At 33.9% G+C, this 16,108-nt stretch overlaps 1 protein-coding gene across 25 annotated transcripts in view; it reads left to right on the forward strand.

Moving 5' to 3' along the window:
* FIP1L1 (factor interacting with PAPOLA and CPSF1) overlaps window positions 1-16,108 on the forward strand; it is a 75,819-nt gene that overhangs the window by 54,063 nt on the left and 5,648 nt on the right. For 13 of the 25 annotated variants that reach the window (XM_059383984.1, XM_059384004.1, XM_059383990.1 and 10 more), the window contains 4 exons: window positions 3,208-3,234; window positions 5,247-5,301; window positions 6,726-6,781; window positions 13,817-14,030. In XM_059383984.1, coding sequence (XP_059239967.1) covers window positions 3,208-3,234; window positions 5,247-5,301; window positions 6,726-6,781; window positions 13,817-14,030 — 352 coding nt within the window. The remainder of the gene's footprint in view (window positions 1-3,207; window positions 3,235-5,246; window positions 5,302-6,725; window positions 6,782-13,816; window positions 14,031-16,108) is intronic. The other 12 variants (XM_059383997.1, XM_059384015.1, XM_059384063.1 and 9 more) reach the window with 1 other exon arrangement.

Below are 16,108 nucleotides of genomic sequence, written 5' to 3' on the forward strand. Positions count from 1 at the left end.
AGAGAGGTTTAGGATCTGATTTATTGATTCTCGAAGTATGGTCGCTGCTCAGCAACATCTGCATCTCCTTGTTAGGAATGCAGATTCTCAGACCCCATTCCAAACCTACTGAATCAGAAATTCAGCAGACCCAGCAGTCTGTGTTTTAACCAACTCCAGGTGCTTCTGATGGTCACTAAAGTTTCAAAACCAATAATTTATCCAGTCCTGTTAGAACTTGAATCTTACTTTTCCAAAAGCTTTGGCCTACAGTACTAGAAATCTTACTCTTATTACTGTTATGCAAAGCTTTCCAGGGAAATCAACATTTTTGTCCTACTCCTTTTACAGATAAAGGAAACAGTGAAACACAGTACTTCCCTCGTGTCATTTCAGCCTGTTGGTTAGGCAGCACGTGTGTTGCTCAGAAAGGTGGGAGTGTTGAGAGTGAGGACAGGAATTTTTGAGACCAATTTTCTTTTTCCTTGTGTTGTTTTTCTTTTGCTAACAAAAGTCAAATACTAAATCGTAAGTTTTGAATAAGAATTACATTGAACCAACACTGTCACATGCTAAACTTCCATATTGCATTTTGAAAGTACATCTGATAATACTACAGAATTGATTTGTATTGTGTTTCGTCAACTTCGTGGCTCTTGTTCAGTGAACATTTACTAATAAAGATTTGCATTGAAATATCTTAGATGAAATACAGCCCTCACAAGAAGGGCCTTTTTTAGTTCTCACGCTAATCTTGTGATGAGTAGATAGTGACTAGAATGACATCTTTACATATAACATGAATTTTCTTTTTGTGAATTCTTTCCAGTTGATTTTTTAAAAACCTGTCCTATAATACTGTTGTAGTGAGATTAAAATTAAAAGCAGACTAACTTTAACAACCTTCAGGGCATATTTAATAATTTGGTTATAAGTCTTTTTATCTTTGTTTTCTGAAAATTTGACAGATTATAGGTTTTTGAAGACTAAATTTTGAGAGGCCTGACTAGTAATTTCTTAGTTATTTTGCATGAATTCACATTTTAGTGAGCTGTAGTGCATTTTAGTTAGAGTGATATATGTTGCTCATGTGTTCATTTAAGTAGTTTATTAGGATTATAGAGTGGTTTGCTGAATTTCATACAGTTAGCTTATACAGTTCCCCACCCCACCCCCCCGCCTTTATCTGCAAGGTCTATGTCCCAGGAACCCCAGTGAGTACCTGAAATGGTAGATAGCATTGAACCTTATATATGCTATGTTTTTTTCCTCTTCATACATAACCTATGATAAAACTTAATTTATAAATTCGACACAGTAAGGGATTAACAATAATAAAATAGAACAATTATAACAATATACTGTAATAAAAGTTTTTTGAATGTGATCTCTCCTTCTCTCTCTGAAAATATCTCAGTTGTACTGTGCTCACCTTTCTTATGATGACATGAGTTTATAAAATGCCTATGTCCTGAGCTTAAATGAGGTGAATGGCATAGGCACTGACATACATAGCATTAGGCTACTGTTGACCTGGCAGTACATAAGGAGGAGGATCACCTGCTTCCAGAATGTGGTTGACTGCGGATAACTGAAACTGTGGAAAGCATGACTAAGAAGGGACTACTATACATATAAAAAACAAACAAAAATGTATTTTAAAAACTAGGTCACATAGTGAAGTTAAACAGTGCTCTAAAAGACTTTATACTGTTTTAAAGAAAATTACTTAATAGTAGATATTAAGAAAGTTCAATATGCTCTGCCTTTCTTTTCCCATTTAGTATGGTGTCTGGGATCTTGGTAGCTTGTATTGTTTGCTGGATTCTTTTAGTTCAGTAATTTAGGAAACAGCAAGGTAACTTCAGGATGGAAGATAATTGCCATTAAGTATAGATTGAGTTAGTAAACATTTGGAGGTCTAATGATTTTTGGAAAATAATGGCTTTACATGTCTTTTACATATCGTTTTCAGTATTGTTGGTATTGTAAGTTTAGCATATCCTTTTATTGTATGGGTGGGTGGTTAAATCAGGTGTTTCATTTTCCATTTTAAAGCCACTGGCTGCCTTCAGATTTTTTTTTTATATAAACCTCTTATTCTGGTAAAACATGCATAGGAAAATTCCAAATTATTAACAGATGTTTCCATTGACAAAACATTTGAAAGTAATTGTTTTCCTTATTTTTTCCCATGCATTTAATTAATGAATTTGACTTTTTTTCCCCTCTTTTGGGCTAATTTTGATGCAGTTTTTAAGATAGGATCAGTAAAAAAATTCTACTTTGAAGTTATGGTATAAAATTTTTTATGAAAAAAACTTTTTTTCTATTTTCCTACTTAGAAATGTCATTTTTCTTCAAACAAAAAGAATTTGTATATCACATAACTTTTACATTAGGATTTAAGGGCTTAGAAATGTCATTTTTCTTCAAACAAAATGAATTTGTATGTCACATAACTTTTACATTAGGGTTTAAGGGCACATTTGACCAATGTAAATTGAGAATGTTATTTACACATAGTATATTTCTTAAAGTTTATAATGTGTGCAAATGAACGAGAGTCGCTCAAATTAGTATTTCACTGACTCCTATAGATAAATTGTCCACATTTAATGTGCCCTGGGGGTGTATGTATATATGAATAGGCTCTATCCCCCTTTTCCACTCCCACAAATTAGAGCAAATAATAGCCTTTCCTCTAGTCCTGTCAACAATAGTGAAATGACCCAAATCAGCATTTGAATGTCCCACAAAATTTAGTTACTAAAGTGAAAAGTCATCATCTTCAGAGTTACCTTGTATTACCTTTAGTATAAAGATCCCATTGATAATTTCTCGATTAAAATATTAAATAAGATCAGATGTTGATTATCAGACTTAGTGTTAATTTCATGGAGTTTGATATTTGTGCACTAAAAATGCACAAGTGTGCTTTTTCAACTGATGTCTAACTTTGTTTGTGATTATACCTAGTAGGGGAAATCTTGTTACCAAGTTGTTAGACTGGGTTTTCATCAGGAAGTCGGATGTTATACTGGAATTGTTGGTCCTCTGCAAGAAAACAGAATGCTTCTTTTGAGTGAATAAGCCAGGAAAATGAGGCGAGGGGTTTTATTTTCAAAGGTTTTTGGTTTTTGGTTTTTTTTTTTTTGGTGATGGCATAAATACATAACAGGTTATAAAATCCAATTACTATATTAAATTTCATCACTTGTTTTTTAGGTATTCCAATAACTGTACCACCTCCAGGTAAAACTTTTTTCATGTTTTCTCCATCATTGTTAATAAACATGAAATTTCAAGCTTAGAGTTACAGGAGGGACAGTGTCGATATGGTTAGACTATGGAATAGGCTATTGGGGTTTCAAGGTCCTATTTTCAGCTCTGCCTTTGCTTCATTCCAGTTTTGATTAAGATACTTAGTTTTCTTATACTTGTCTTACCCATTTCTGTAGAAACAGCGATTCTGAGAAAATTCTCACCGTATCAATTTGTTCAAGAAAACAGTATGGAATATAAAATAAGACTTTTATGAAAAAGTTTTTTTTCAGACCAGTGAATTTTTTTATATGATAAAGCAACTGCAAAAGAAGAGAAAGATCATTTATCGAGACTTTATCATGGTTTCTGATTTTTTTTTTTTTTAACCCTGCTGGCAAAACTCAGTATTGTGAGAAAATATATTCTGAACTGTACAGTTAGATAGACAGACAACTGGTCAGTCAGATGGTGGTTCTTAGAGTGGTGAAATTGTTGATTGTTGTAATGGTGTGATCAATAGTTTATGTGGGACCAAGGGTGGTTTTCCCCACTTTTTCAGTGTTTTAGAGTGTGATGCAAATATGATAGCAAGTGTATTTGTTATTGAATTCAGTATCCAGAGCCAAAGAAAAGGAGAGTTGACCATGCTTGGAAGGGTTTGTCTGAATTCAAAAATGGCCTTGATAAAGAGAAATAGGGGAGTTTAGGTAGCATGGGACAGTACACGTATTTAGTTGTGGAATAGTAAGTCGCTTGATTGTGTATCAATGTGGCTGAAAAAGGCTTATCAGGACAAGTCATAAAAGAACCATTGGTGTGTCTAGTTTAAAAGGAAATGTGGTTGAAAAGCTGTTTAAGACAGGATTGTGGTCATTGCTTAACTTCATAGCTCTGAGATGCTTAATAGAGGAGTTACAGATCTTGAAATTGGGTATAGTGAAGATAAGCATGGTGAATTTGAAACAACTTGTAGCAGTTCCAAAAAGTGATTTAAATGGACTTTGAGAAGGGTTTAGAAAACTGGGATTCATTTTTACATAGAATACTAAAGGAGGAGGCTAGTGGAAGTGTTTTCAAGTATGCAGAGGGCGATAGAGAATATGATAATGGATTGCTTCTGGTTCTCATTGAGGACAGCCTATGAATTGTAGTGTGAGAGATCTAAATTCCAGAATTTAACTCATTTCCTAATAGTGAGGGTTGTTAAAACTTGGGAAGGAATTGGTATCCTAAGTTTTTTAAGTTGAATCTTAAAGTCTTATGTTGGGATGCTTTATTGCCTTTCTGAATTTGAAAGTGCAGAGTAGATAAACTGTTAAGGTCCCTTTTAGCCATATTCTGTGTTCTTTCATTTAGGTATTATGAATTATTGAGAATACAGACTTCATGATATAAAGGTGCAAATTATTTTCTCCAAACTAACAAAAACTATATTATATGCCCTTCTTTGTAAAATAGTTCTTTAGGGTTGTGCTATTTAAAACATATTTTATGAGGGATATTCTCAGCCTTAAGCATTTATATATTTACTGGTAAGATTTTATTTATAATTATATATTGTAAGGAAATTTCTACACATCTAAAACACAAAATATTTTTTGAAAGAGGTAAATGCTATTTTATTTGCTTTTCTTCAAAAGTATTTCAAGTATAACATATCTGTTGGCAATACTACTACCGTTTTGTATATGGATAAGGTAAGGCATTGAGATTAACTTTCTCATACTCACAAAATGGGCTGTGTGTGGTGCTGAAAATAAGACCGGGTGTCCTGACTCCCAGTTTGTGCTCTGTGTGTTAGACCAGATTGTTCATTTAAAGTTTTATTGCTCAGAAAATCTATTATTAAGTTTAAGCTCCATTTTTTTCTGTCCATTATAACATAGAGAAGCACATTATGTCCCCAGAGAAATTTAGTGATATGCAGCAACTTTGTTTTACACTTGACATTAAAAGTACATTCTGTTAACTTTTTTTTATCTTATGATTGAATGTTTCAGGTTTTCCTCCTCCACCAGGCGCTCCACCTCCATCTCTTATACCAACAATAGAAAGGTAAATCAGAATGAATAGGGTAAAACTTTATCATTGGTAGACTTTTGCCAGAAAAGCCAAATCCATATCTTGGTAGTATTTTCAAAGATTTAATTTTGTAAACATTAAGTAGTACCTGTCTTTTCAGTCATGAGTCTAGATCTATGGTAGTTACTTTTCTATAAGATGTTGAACTTAAAAGTTCGGTAACAAAACAGGATAGAGAAAACAAATGATGGTATTTTGAAATATCTTGCTTTGATTTGACACCCTGATTAAAGAAGCCTCTAGATTGGTAAAAAAGATTGGTAAAAACTTGGCTATAGTAATTTTTGAGGGATACCCAAAAGGATGACTGGTAATCATGAATAATAATGTCTGTTTTAGGATTAAGGAGGGACAGTTATAATCAGGAACCATAATAAAGGTGCCTTACTCCTATGGCCCGGCTCTATGTAACTTAACTTCCACAAAGGAAGCTTGGATCCATTCTGCATGGCAGTAACCTTCTTTTTTATACCCCGCATTTTTGGTTTATATTAGTTGTAATGCTGTATGTACTAAGGAGTATTTACCTCACAGATGGCAGTATAGTGTTTAACAACATAGAGCTTTGGCTCAGATTTGGCTCGAATTTTGGCTTCATAATTCCCTAGCTTTGTATTGCTAGGGAAGGTTCATAACTACTCTTTGAGACTCAGTTTCCTTTTACCAGATGGGATTAATAAAGTTGTGAAGATTAAAACAGCTGGTGAATATAACACATCAGCACAATTCTTGGCAAATGGAATTCACTAAAAGAAAAAAAAAAAATGGGACCAGTACTGTTTCCTTTTAAGTAACAAGTGAACTTTTATGAAAATAATGTATTTCTGAGAAAGTGATCCAAATTATATTAATAGAAAAGTTGTGAGAACATTATATCAATGGGATCAAACCATGCAGAATTTTCAAAAAGGAAATGATACAACTCACAACAGTTTTAATTGTGAGAGTATAAGGATTTAATTTTATTAGGTCTTTGTTAAATTTAATATCTTTTTCTCAATCAGAATGTTAAAAAGTATTATTTGTTTATCCTGTCAGTGGGGCTGAATTTCTGAATTATTAAAATCATTTTTTAAGACTAACTTTTGGTGAAATCTCAAGTACTATATTAGCCTCAAAGTTTCTGTTATCTTGGGAGTCAAGCTGAATTGATTGGATTATTCACATTAAATAGTACTAGCAAGCTATGTTTTTCTTTATAAGTGGGTGTTAGGTTTAATATGTTTTGAGGTTAAAAGCCTGTTTTTTATTAAAAAATAAAATTACACAATTAAGTTTTATCATTATATGATGGTTAAGTAAAAGTCATAATTCTGCCTTGATGTTTTGCATTTGTACCAAACTGTTAAAATTTAGAACTTATTCACAACACATAAAAATATATTTTTCTTCAACAGTGGACATTCCTCTGGTTATGATAGTCGTTCTGCACGTGCTTTTCCATATGGCAATGGTAAGTATTATTTTTAGTTGCCCAGATTCAATTTGAACCAGTACTTCAGTATTTTTAAAAGCAATCAAAACATACTTCCATCTTTTAAAATACTATCTCACGGAGCAATTAAAAATACTAATTGAATAACTAGGTCTTACATTCAAGGTTACTTAACAGAATAATTTTTTATTTTTTATCAACTGTACTTCTAAAAATTAAGAAATGATTGTACAGCAAGGATAGTTTTACCTTGTCTTTTCCTAAAAGGATTTAAGATTTGTCAACAAACTTAGTCTTTGTTCAGAATCTTTTTTGTTTCTTGAGTCATGGCATCCAGCTAACATTGTCCTCCTCTTTGCCCTCGCTCTTTTGTTTTGTTTGTAGATCATTTGGCCAGGTCCTCTTTCCTGTTCACTCTTTACAACATAATCCATTCTAAGGGCTTCTGTTACCACTTTCTGGTTAGATCTCTTGATCATTTATTCATTTAAAAAAATGCTATGCATTGTACTAGGTTTTAGGAGTACTGTAAACTAAACCTAAGTTTGCCCTTATCAAATTTATAGACCAGTGAGGAATAGCCAGTGAGGTGGCAGGAGAAGGTGTCATGGGAGCATAGTGGAGGGGTCTCCCACTCCAGAAGGAGTGAAGAGTTAGATGATGTGATTTAAGGTTCAGATCATCTCCCGAGACACAGGGGTAAGAGAGAACCTGGTAGGTTTTATGAACTAAAGGAAATGTGGTGTGACTGGAGTGTAGAGTTGCATGATGAATGCTTTGAGATGACACAGGAGATTATGCAGGGTGTTGGAGCCATGCTATTTAGATTTTCAACCTTATTCAGAGGGCTGTGAGGAGCCATTTAGTTCAATGCTGAGCTATGAAATTGCTAGACTTACAGTTGAAAAAAGTCCATTCTGGCTGCTTACTGTGAGGAAATTATGGATTTGTAGGGTGGGTAGCAAGATAGGACTGGCATAAATGCTTGATTTAGTTGGAGAGCAAGAAGCTGTTGGAATAATCCAGAGGAAGAAACGATGGTGTCTTATATTCAGGTAGTACCACTGGGGATGGAGAACACTGAATGACTCCAATGGCATTTACACACCAGGAGTTCTAGATCTTGGTGGCAGCTCAAGTGCCAGTTGTATCCTTCCATTTTCCTTCGAGGCTTCTCTCTTGGGGTGTGGTACTGTCCCTCAGACCTGCCTTATTCCAACTACATATATGCCATTCATTTACATCAAAAGGTGGTCGGTTGACTCATTTCAATGATTATAGCAATCTTTTATTATTTGATTGGTTGTTTGTTTATTCATTATTGCTGGGCTTCCAGAAAGTCTTGCTCCTTGGGTTAGAAACTTGCTTTTCCCTCTCATTATTTATGTCACTTTCATAGGTCTTTAGTAGCATAATTCTTCCTCATAAAGTTGAGGTTCAGTGAGACTACATTAAAACACCTTAGACCTGCCATTTAATAAACACCCAAATATTAGCTGTTATTTTTGTGATTATACCTCCCCATCTCCAACAAGCTCCCAAGTTCTCTTTCTTTCTTTTTTTTTTTTTTTAATTTATTTATTTGACAGAGATCACAAATAGGCAGAGAGAGAGGAGGAAGCAGGCTCTCCGCTGAGCAGAGAACCCGATGTGGGGCTCGATCCCAGGACCCTGGGATCATGACCTGAGCCGAAGGCAGAGGCTTTAACCCACTGAGCCACCCAGGTGCCCCCAAGTTCTCTTTCTTTTCTGCTCTCTGAGGCAGTGTAGCATAGGCCCTGCCATTACCTGGGGGTGTGTCCTTGGTCTATATTATCCTAGCAACTTGGGATAAGTTAACCTAAATCATTTTCCCTCTCTGTAAAATAAAGTTTGAGCCTAAAGTGCTCAGTACAGTAAAATGTAATATGTAAGTAAGCATTGTTAAATTATTTAAAATTTTATTTTTACCTTTTTTATGTCACTTGTTATTTTCTGCTTTGTCATGAGATTCCTTCTGTATTTGTTTGAATACACATGAACAAATATCCCCTATCAGAAAGAATAAGACTTCGTTTTTCAGATTACCTACAGCTTCCTTGTGGAAGATTTCATTTTTTCTAAATATTAATTAAGCATTCTTTTCTCAAAGTAAATTTTGATCAGTAAGTTTTCTGCTCACTCTTTACCAACCCCAACTCTCTCAGAGAGAAACATTTTTTTTAAATGAGGGAATTCTTTAGTAATAACAATTATAAAACATATTGCAAGAATTAATGAGAAGAAAGTTAGGAATTTTCTTCATCCTAATCAAACAAAACTGTGGAATGATGGACATTAAGGAGGGCATGTGATATAATGAGCACTGCCTACTATAGAAGACTGAGGAATCACCTCTGCCTCTGAAACTGATAATGCATTATAGTTAATTAATTGAATTTAAATAAAAATAATTCTTCTGCACTGAAAAAAAATGAGGTCAATACAATTTCTATCATATATAAGGAATATTTAAGTACCATGACACCTGCTTATATGATTTTTTTAAAGTATCTTGAATAATTGAACTTAATTATTCCCACCACAAAAAAGAAGTAATAATTATATGACTTGATAGAGGTGCTAACTATCATTACAATGGCAATTGTATTATAATAATATAATTATAATTATTAATTGTTTACAAATGAACAAGTAAACATGTTGCACACCTTAAACTTTCACAATATTATGTGTCAAATATATTTCAGTTAAAAAAATTGAATTCAATTTTTAAAAATTTTGGGGATGCCTGGGTAGCTAAGTCAGTTAAGCATCTGCTTCTCCCTCTGCCATTCCTCCTGCTTATGTATGCATGAGCTCTTGCTCTCTCTGTCAAATAAATAAATAAAATCTTTAAAAAAATTTTTTTGAAGAAAAAAAGGTTATAGATACAGCTTCCTCTTTGTTAGTAATTCTGTTTTATCTTTGTTAATTTATTTAAGAATTTTGAAATGTACCCTCAAACACTATGACATAATTGTAGATGGAAATACTGATTTTTCTTGATGTGCATATTAAGATGGTGCTTATAAAATGAGACCTAGTTAAAAAGTAATCTTTGTAGAATTATCGAAGAACTGAAGAGAAAAGCATGTTTGATGGCTTTTAGTTCTTCTTATGGTCTGCATTGGCATTCTTCCATAAGCTTGTCACCCTGTTTCTTGATTTATGTAACTATGGTTGCCATCTTTTATCCCCCTCTTCTGATAGATGTGTATTTGGCATGCTTACCATCACTACCCCTCTCTTTTCCCTAGCAATGATTTTATATCACTATTTTTGTTCCTCCCTTTTTTCCTCCCCCCCCCCTTTTTTTTAATATACATGCCCTTGGTTTCATGTACTGTCAGTATCTATTACTGTGCAAATTTCTAAGCCTTCACTGTCAGTATCTATTATTATTATGGTGCAAATTTCTAAGCCTTCGCCTCTAAGCTGACCAGCTTTGGTCAGCCATACTTCTGCTTAGAAACATTTATATTTGGGACACCTGGATGACTCAGTTTGTTAAGATCTGACTCTTAGTTTCTACGTAGGTCTTGATCTCAGGGCCCTGAGAACGATCCCCATGTCAGTCTTTGCTCTTAGCACCGAGTCTGCTTGTCCCTCTCACTCTGCTCCTCCCCTTGCTCCCTCCTTCACCCCCCATAAATAAATAAAATCTCTAAAGAAAAAAAAGTTTTTATCTGTCTTGTAACCAAAACTATCTGTGCCCTGATAACTTTTTTATTCTAAAAGCTAAACAATAGGCATATTTATGTTATTGTGACTATGTAACTACTGTATACTATAGAGACAATTCTAACACTTGAGCCCTGGAAAGGAGAAGATCCCTAGGACAAATAAATTTAAAATACCATTTTTTTTCTTGTACTTCATCAGCCACGTAAAGTCATACTACATTTTAATTGGGTTCGTATTTGACTATGACTTTATCCATCTCAAGTTTTTTCCCCCCAACGTGTTTTCAAATATTGTTTTTCATGTGTTAAGCCATCTGGAATTCATCTTTGCCTGTGTTATGAAGTAAAGATATAATCATCGCAGTATCATCTGTTGAATAGTCTGTCCTTTCTGAGGGATCTACAATGTCCTAGCCATTCATGAACAGGGTTCTGAGTATGCCCGAGTCTGACTCATGGTTTCCTAGACTATTATTATTATTATTATTACTATTACTATTATTTGTTGAAGTTTAACTGTACGAAATAATGCCACACGATTTTAATTATGAATTTTATAATAAATCTTATCTGGTTCAGCAAAATCTATCTATTTAGCTTCAGAAGTATTCTTGGGCCATTGCTCTTATATACCCATTCTAAAATCAACTTTGGAAGTTCCATGAAAAACTGTATTGGAATTTTGATTAATAACTTACATTTATATTTGCTTACTTTAGACAAAACACTATTAACTCATATAGTCCTGATAGCCTTATAAAGTAGGTATACTGTTATTATTCCGTGAGTAGCTGAAGAATGGCCAAATTCAGTAGTTTTCCCAATATCACACACTAAGTGGCAGAATGAGGGGTTGAAACCATTCAGCCTGGCTCCAGAGTCCTTGCTCTAACTAAATCATATTGGAATGGCTTTGAAGCTTAGATCAGTTCATATGGAAACCATATCTTAGAGCATTGAGTCCATCTATGAACAGGGACTCTCTTCAGTTATGGAAATGTTCTTTAATATATTTCAGTTAAGTACTGTAATTATCTCCAAGCATTTCTTGCATATCTTTGCTTAGATTTAGTCATTCATACCTAATGTTTTTGTTGCTGTGTTAGGTGATATATTCATTTGAACTTCCTGTTCTGTTTGTATTTACTTGTATTTAGAATTAGGATTAGTTTTTGTTTTATTTATACATAGAGTATATATGCTAATCAAAAAACTCCTTTTTTTTCTTTTTTCTTTTTTTCTTTTTAAAGAAAATTCTTTTACATTTTATTACTAGGCTTTTACTGTTTGGTGATTGGTCGAGTTCTAGATCAGGGAAAGTTCTAGATCAAGGAAAATTTCCAAGAGCTTTTAAACTGTGAATGGATATTGAGTTTTATCAAATGCTTTCTGAGATAATCATACTGTTTTTCTTCTCTAATCTGTGAATGTGGCACATTTACTGGTTTTGGTATTAATGTTATATAAGCCACGTGGGATAAGTTAGAGAATAATTTTTTTTTCTATTCTTTGAAGTTCATATAATATTAGAATGGTGTGTACCTTATAAATTAGCAAAACTCACCTGTAAAAAGCATCTAGTCTTTGGGAAGGTTTTAAATTACTGATGAGTGTCTTTCATAGGGGAGTAGTCAAGATTTCTTTTCATTCTTGAATCACTTCTTGGTAAGTTACTGATTGATTATTTGAAATTAGTCGGTTTCAGCCAAGTTTTTAAAAGCATTGGTATAAAGTATATTATCTGTATTCTTTCATCTCCGCAACATCTGTAGTTAGGGTTTCCTTTTGGTTCTGATTGTTTATGTGGCCTCTTTTTTTTCTTAATCTTGTCAGAATATTGTTATGCTTTATTTGTCTAATCTTTAAAAACCACCTTTCAACTTTTTCTTATTGTATGGTTCTTTTCTGTTTACTTCTACTTTTATCTTCATTATCTCCTTTCTGTTGGATTATTCTGTTTGTGCCCAGGTTCTTAAGTTTTGAAAGCTTTAGCTCATTAATTTTCCATCTTTTCTAATGTAGTATTTTTAAGATTAAATTTCTCTCCAGAACAGATTGCATCTCTACCCTTTTGATATGTTATATTTTTATGTTTATTCCTAAATGATTTAAAACTTATTATTTTTTGGCCCCCGGGTTTTTAGAAATGTGTCTTTAATTTGACACATATGGAGATTTGGTGCCTGTTATACTTATTGTATAAAAGTATGTAATATATTTTTGTGTTTCATATGTGCTTGAGAAGAGTGATTATTATTTAACTGTTATGGGCAGTATTCTATGTTATGTCCATTAAATCAACCCTGTTGAAAGTGTTTTGCTCAAATCTTCTATATCTGTAGTGAATTTTTTTTTGTTTGCTTCAAGTGGCAATAATTGAGAGTATATTAATCTTCCATGATTATGGTAGATTTTTCTGGTTTTTTCTGTATTCATGTTAGTTTTTACTCTCTAAAAATTAAAGCCTGGAAGTTTCGTTTGTTCTATCTGCTTGGTGAGTTGCATCTTCCATTCCCTGTCCTCAGCCCTTCTGTCCTTTCAGTGTGGGTCTGTTTTGTCATCAGTCAAGCTGCTTCTATGGAGATGGAGGGAATTGGTGTTTTCTGTTCCTCCGAACTTCCTTTTACTTTCAGCCATTTTGTGTGTTTATATGTCTCATACTTAGAATATAGTTAGAGGGTTATTTTGTTGTTTACATTTTTTAAAAGTACGAATCAGTAAACTATTATTTAACTGGTGAATTGAGTCTCTTGAATTACTGTGCTTATTGAACTAATCAAACTTGTCCCCTCTAACCCTTACCTTTTCCAAGTCTTTTTGAACTGAGTTTTTTTAGGTGATTTTTAAAATTCTGTTTTTCCTTATATTGTTTTGAAATGGTACATTCTGTGTCTGTTATTTTAATGATTACTCTTGGAATGTATTAGGCATATCTCATAGAAGTTCTTTCAGTCAAGTCTATTAAAAATGCTCTTTAGTCTTGCTCTTGAGATTTAATTTTGTTGAGGACACATTTCTAGGTTGGCCACTACTTACTCTCAACACTTTGAAGATGTCTGGTTTATGTTTTTGGTTGGAAAATGTGTGGTGTATCTAATTCTGGTTCCTGCTCATCTTGACAAATGAAGAGTATATATTAGGTCTTTAAGGTTTGTTTCTGGATATTACCCCAGACTGTGGGTATTCACCATATGTTACTTATCTTTTCTATTTATAAAACTGGTTTATGTTATAATCTAATGAAGCAATTATGATGAGAGTTTTGTCCTGAAAAGTAGGGTTGTTTTTTTTTTTTTGTCTTTTTTTTTTAAGTGCCATAACTTTTGTTTTTAATTGTTGTTTTCTTTAGTTGCCTTTCCCCACCTTCCTGGTTCTGCTCCTTCATGGCCTAGTCTTGTGGATACCAGCAAGCAGTGGGACTATTATTCAAGAAGAGAGAAAGATCGAGATAGAGACCGAGACAGAGATCGGGAACGAGACCGTGATCGAGACAGAGAAAGAGAACGCACCAGAGAGAGAGAGCGGGAGCGTGATCACAGTCCTACACCAAGTGTTTTTAACAGGTTTGTTGAGTGTGCGGGAATTTGTACACCTGTGTTTCATGTGCAGAGAGTTTATATTTGGTGCAAGGTTGGACTATCCAGTTCAGGTAGGGAAGGATTGCTCTAAGAGTAGTTCCTAGGAGATAACCATTTAATTTTTTATTTTTCTTCAAAAAATTTTACTGAGATAATACCGTCCTGAATAAAATCTCAGGAGATAACCATTTTAAAAGTGTCAAGGCTTATTTATTTAACTGATAGAGGCTTTCCATCATGTAAAGCAACAGTCTTCAATTTGTTTATTTCTTCCTTAAAAGAATTTGAAAATATTTTTATCTTTCCATCTGAAATTTTTGATCTTAAGTTCAATAAGTTGGCAATGGAGATATAATTTCCCATTTATTATAAACATTACAGTTTTAAAATAAAATCATCACTCTTTTAAACATATCCAGTAGATTAAGAACATTATAGTGACTTGCTAAACATCATCATCCATTCTTTTAAAAATGCATATAATAGGCTCTCTTTTAACAGTCAGAAATTTTACATTTCTCTGTGCTTGAATTATTTCTGAGCCATTTCCCTTACATTTTTTCTACTGTAAGTATTTTTGTTCTTAAATAAGAACAGTATTTTTTTTAGTTGCTCATTCTATCCATCTTTCCTGCAGCATACCTGTGGTAAGTTTAAATGTCTAAAAAAACTTATGAATGTAAGATTAAGTATTTTAAATTTTTTCCGCTGATTTTAATTATCACTTATTTTTACATATGAAGATAATGCAACTTCTGAAAATGATTTAGTGGAACTATATCCCTTAATGTTATGAAGGACCTTCCACCTTCCCCAATTAATTTTTGTGTCCATTAGTGAATATTACTATTGTTAGGAAAAAACAGACTTTGCCATTAATTACATTTCTTCTAAAAAAGTATATAGTATGTAAACACTGAGAAACCTTGTTCACATACAATACTTCAATGAAGTTTGATGGAATTTTGTTGTGCCTCTGTCATTTAATTATTTGAATACCTTTAGATTCAGGGATATGCCAGAATTACATAGTTAACAGCCCTGTCAGCCATGACTCAAGTTTTTTGAAAGCAGAGAATTGGAAACCTGCTTTATATAAGTATTTATTACTCGGCGTGACTGCTTCCTAGGGCCGCCATAAGCAAGCACCACACACCGGCAGCCTGGAGCCGCAGGCATTTCCTCTCCGCGGTTCCGTCTCCTCGGCTCTGGCAGGTAGTCTTTTCCATGCCCTTCTCATAGCTTCTCATGGCGGTTAGCAACCCTTGATGTTGCTTGATTCATAGATGCATCACCCCTGTCTGTGTGTGTCTTCATACTGCATCCTCCCTCTGTGTCCGTGTCCAAATTTCCCTCAGTTTAGAGGGACTCCGGTCATTAGACTAGGGTGCAGCCAAATCCAGTCTGACCTCCTTGTAGCTATAGCTGCGGAGACCCTGTGTCCACAACGAAGTCACATTCACAGATGTGGGGGTTAGGGCTTGAGCAGATCTTCCTTAGGGGCATACAGTTCAACCCACTACCTTCAGGTCTTAAAATCTAGTTTTCTCAGTTCCATGGAAGAACACCAGAAGGGCTTTACCAAGACTTGTCTAAAGACTTCTAACTTGTTACTGTTCTTTTAGATGCATTTTATTTAACTGAATATGCTCAGAAAGGATTGTTCATTTTAATACATCTTTGCAAAAAGTCCTTAAAAAATGAAACATCTTTTTATGTATTAAGTATTGTCATGAATTGCAGTTTTTCCCCATTCCATTTATGGAAAATAGCTACCATATAACTTAGCTGGTAAGAGACAGCTCTTGTTGAGCCTGACAGCTATCCATTTTTATCAGAGAAGTCTGACTTTGTCTTTCTGTTCATGTATATGAATATGAGGTGCTGCCCCTTACCACTTCGATTTGCTTTCCTTCAAAGGGACTTGTGTAGGTTTTTTTTGTTTGTTTGTTTGAACTAGGTCAAGGAGAATTGTTACACTACTTTTAATATCTGAAGTTAGAACATCCTAGAATACCGAATACTCCCGTTTCTTACTCTGTAGTTTATCCTTGACAGAAAAG

Source organism: Mustela nigripes, chromosome 1 (assembly GCF_022355385.1).
Source record: "Mustela nigripes isolate SB6536 chromosome 1, MUSNIG.SB6536, whole genome shotgun sequence".
Taxonomy (NCBI): Eukaryota; Metazoa; Chordata; class Mammalia; order Carnivora; family Mustelidae; genus Mustela; species Mustela nigripes.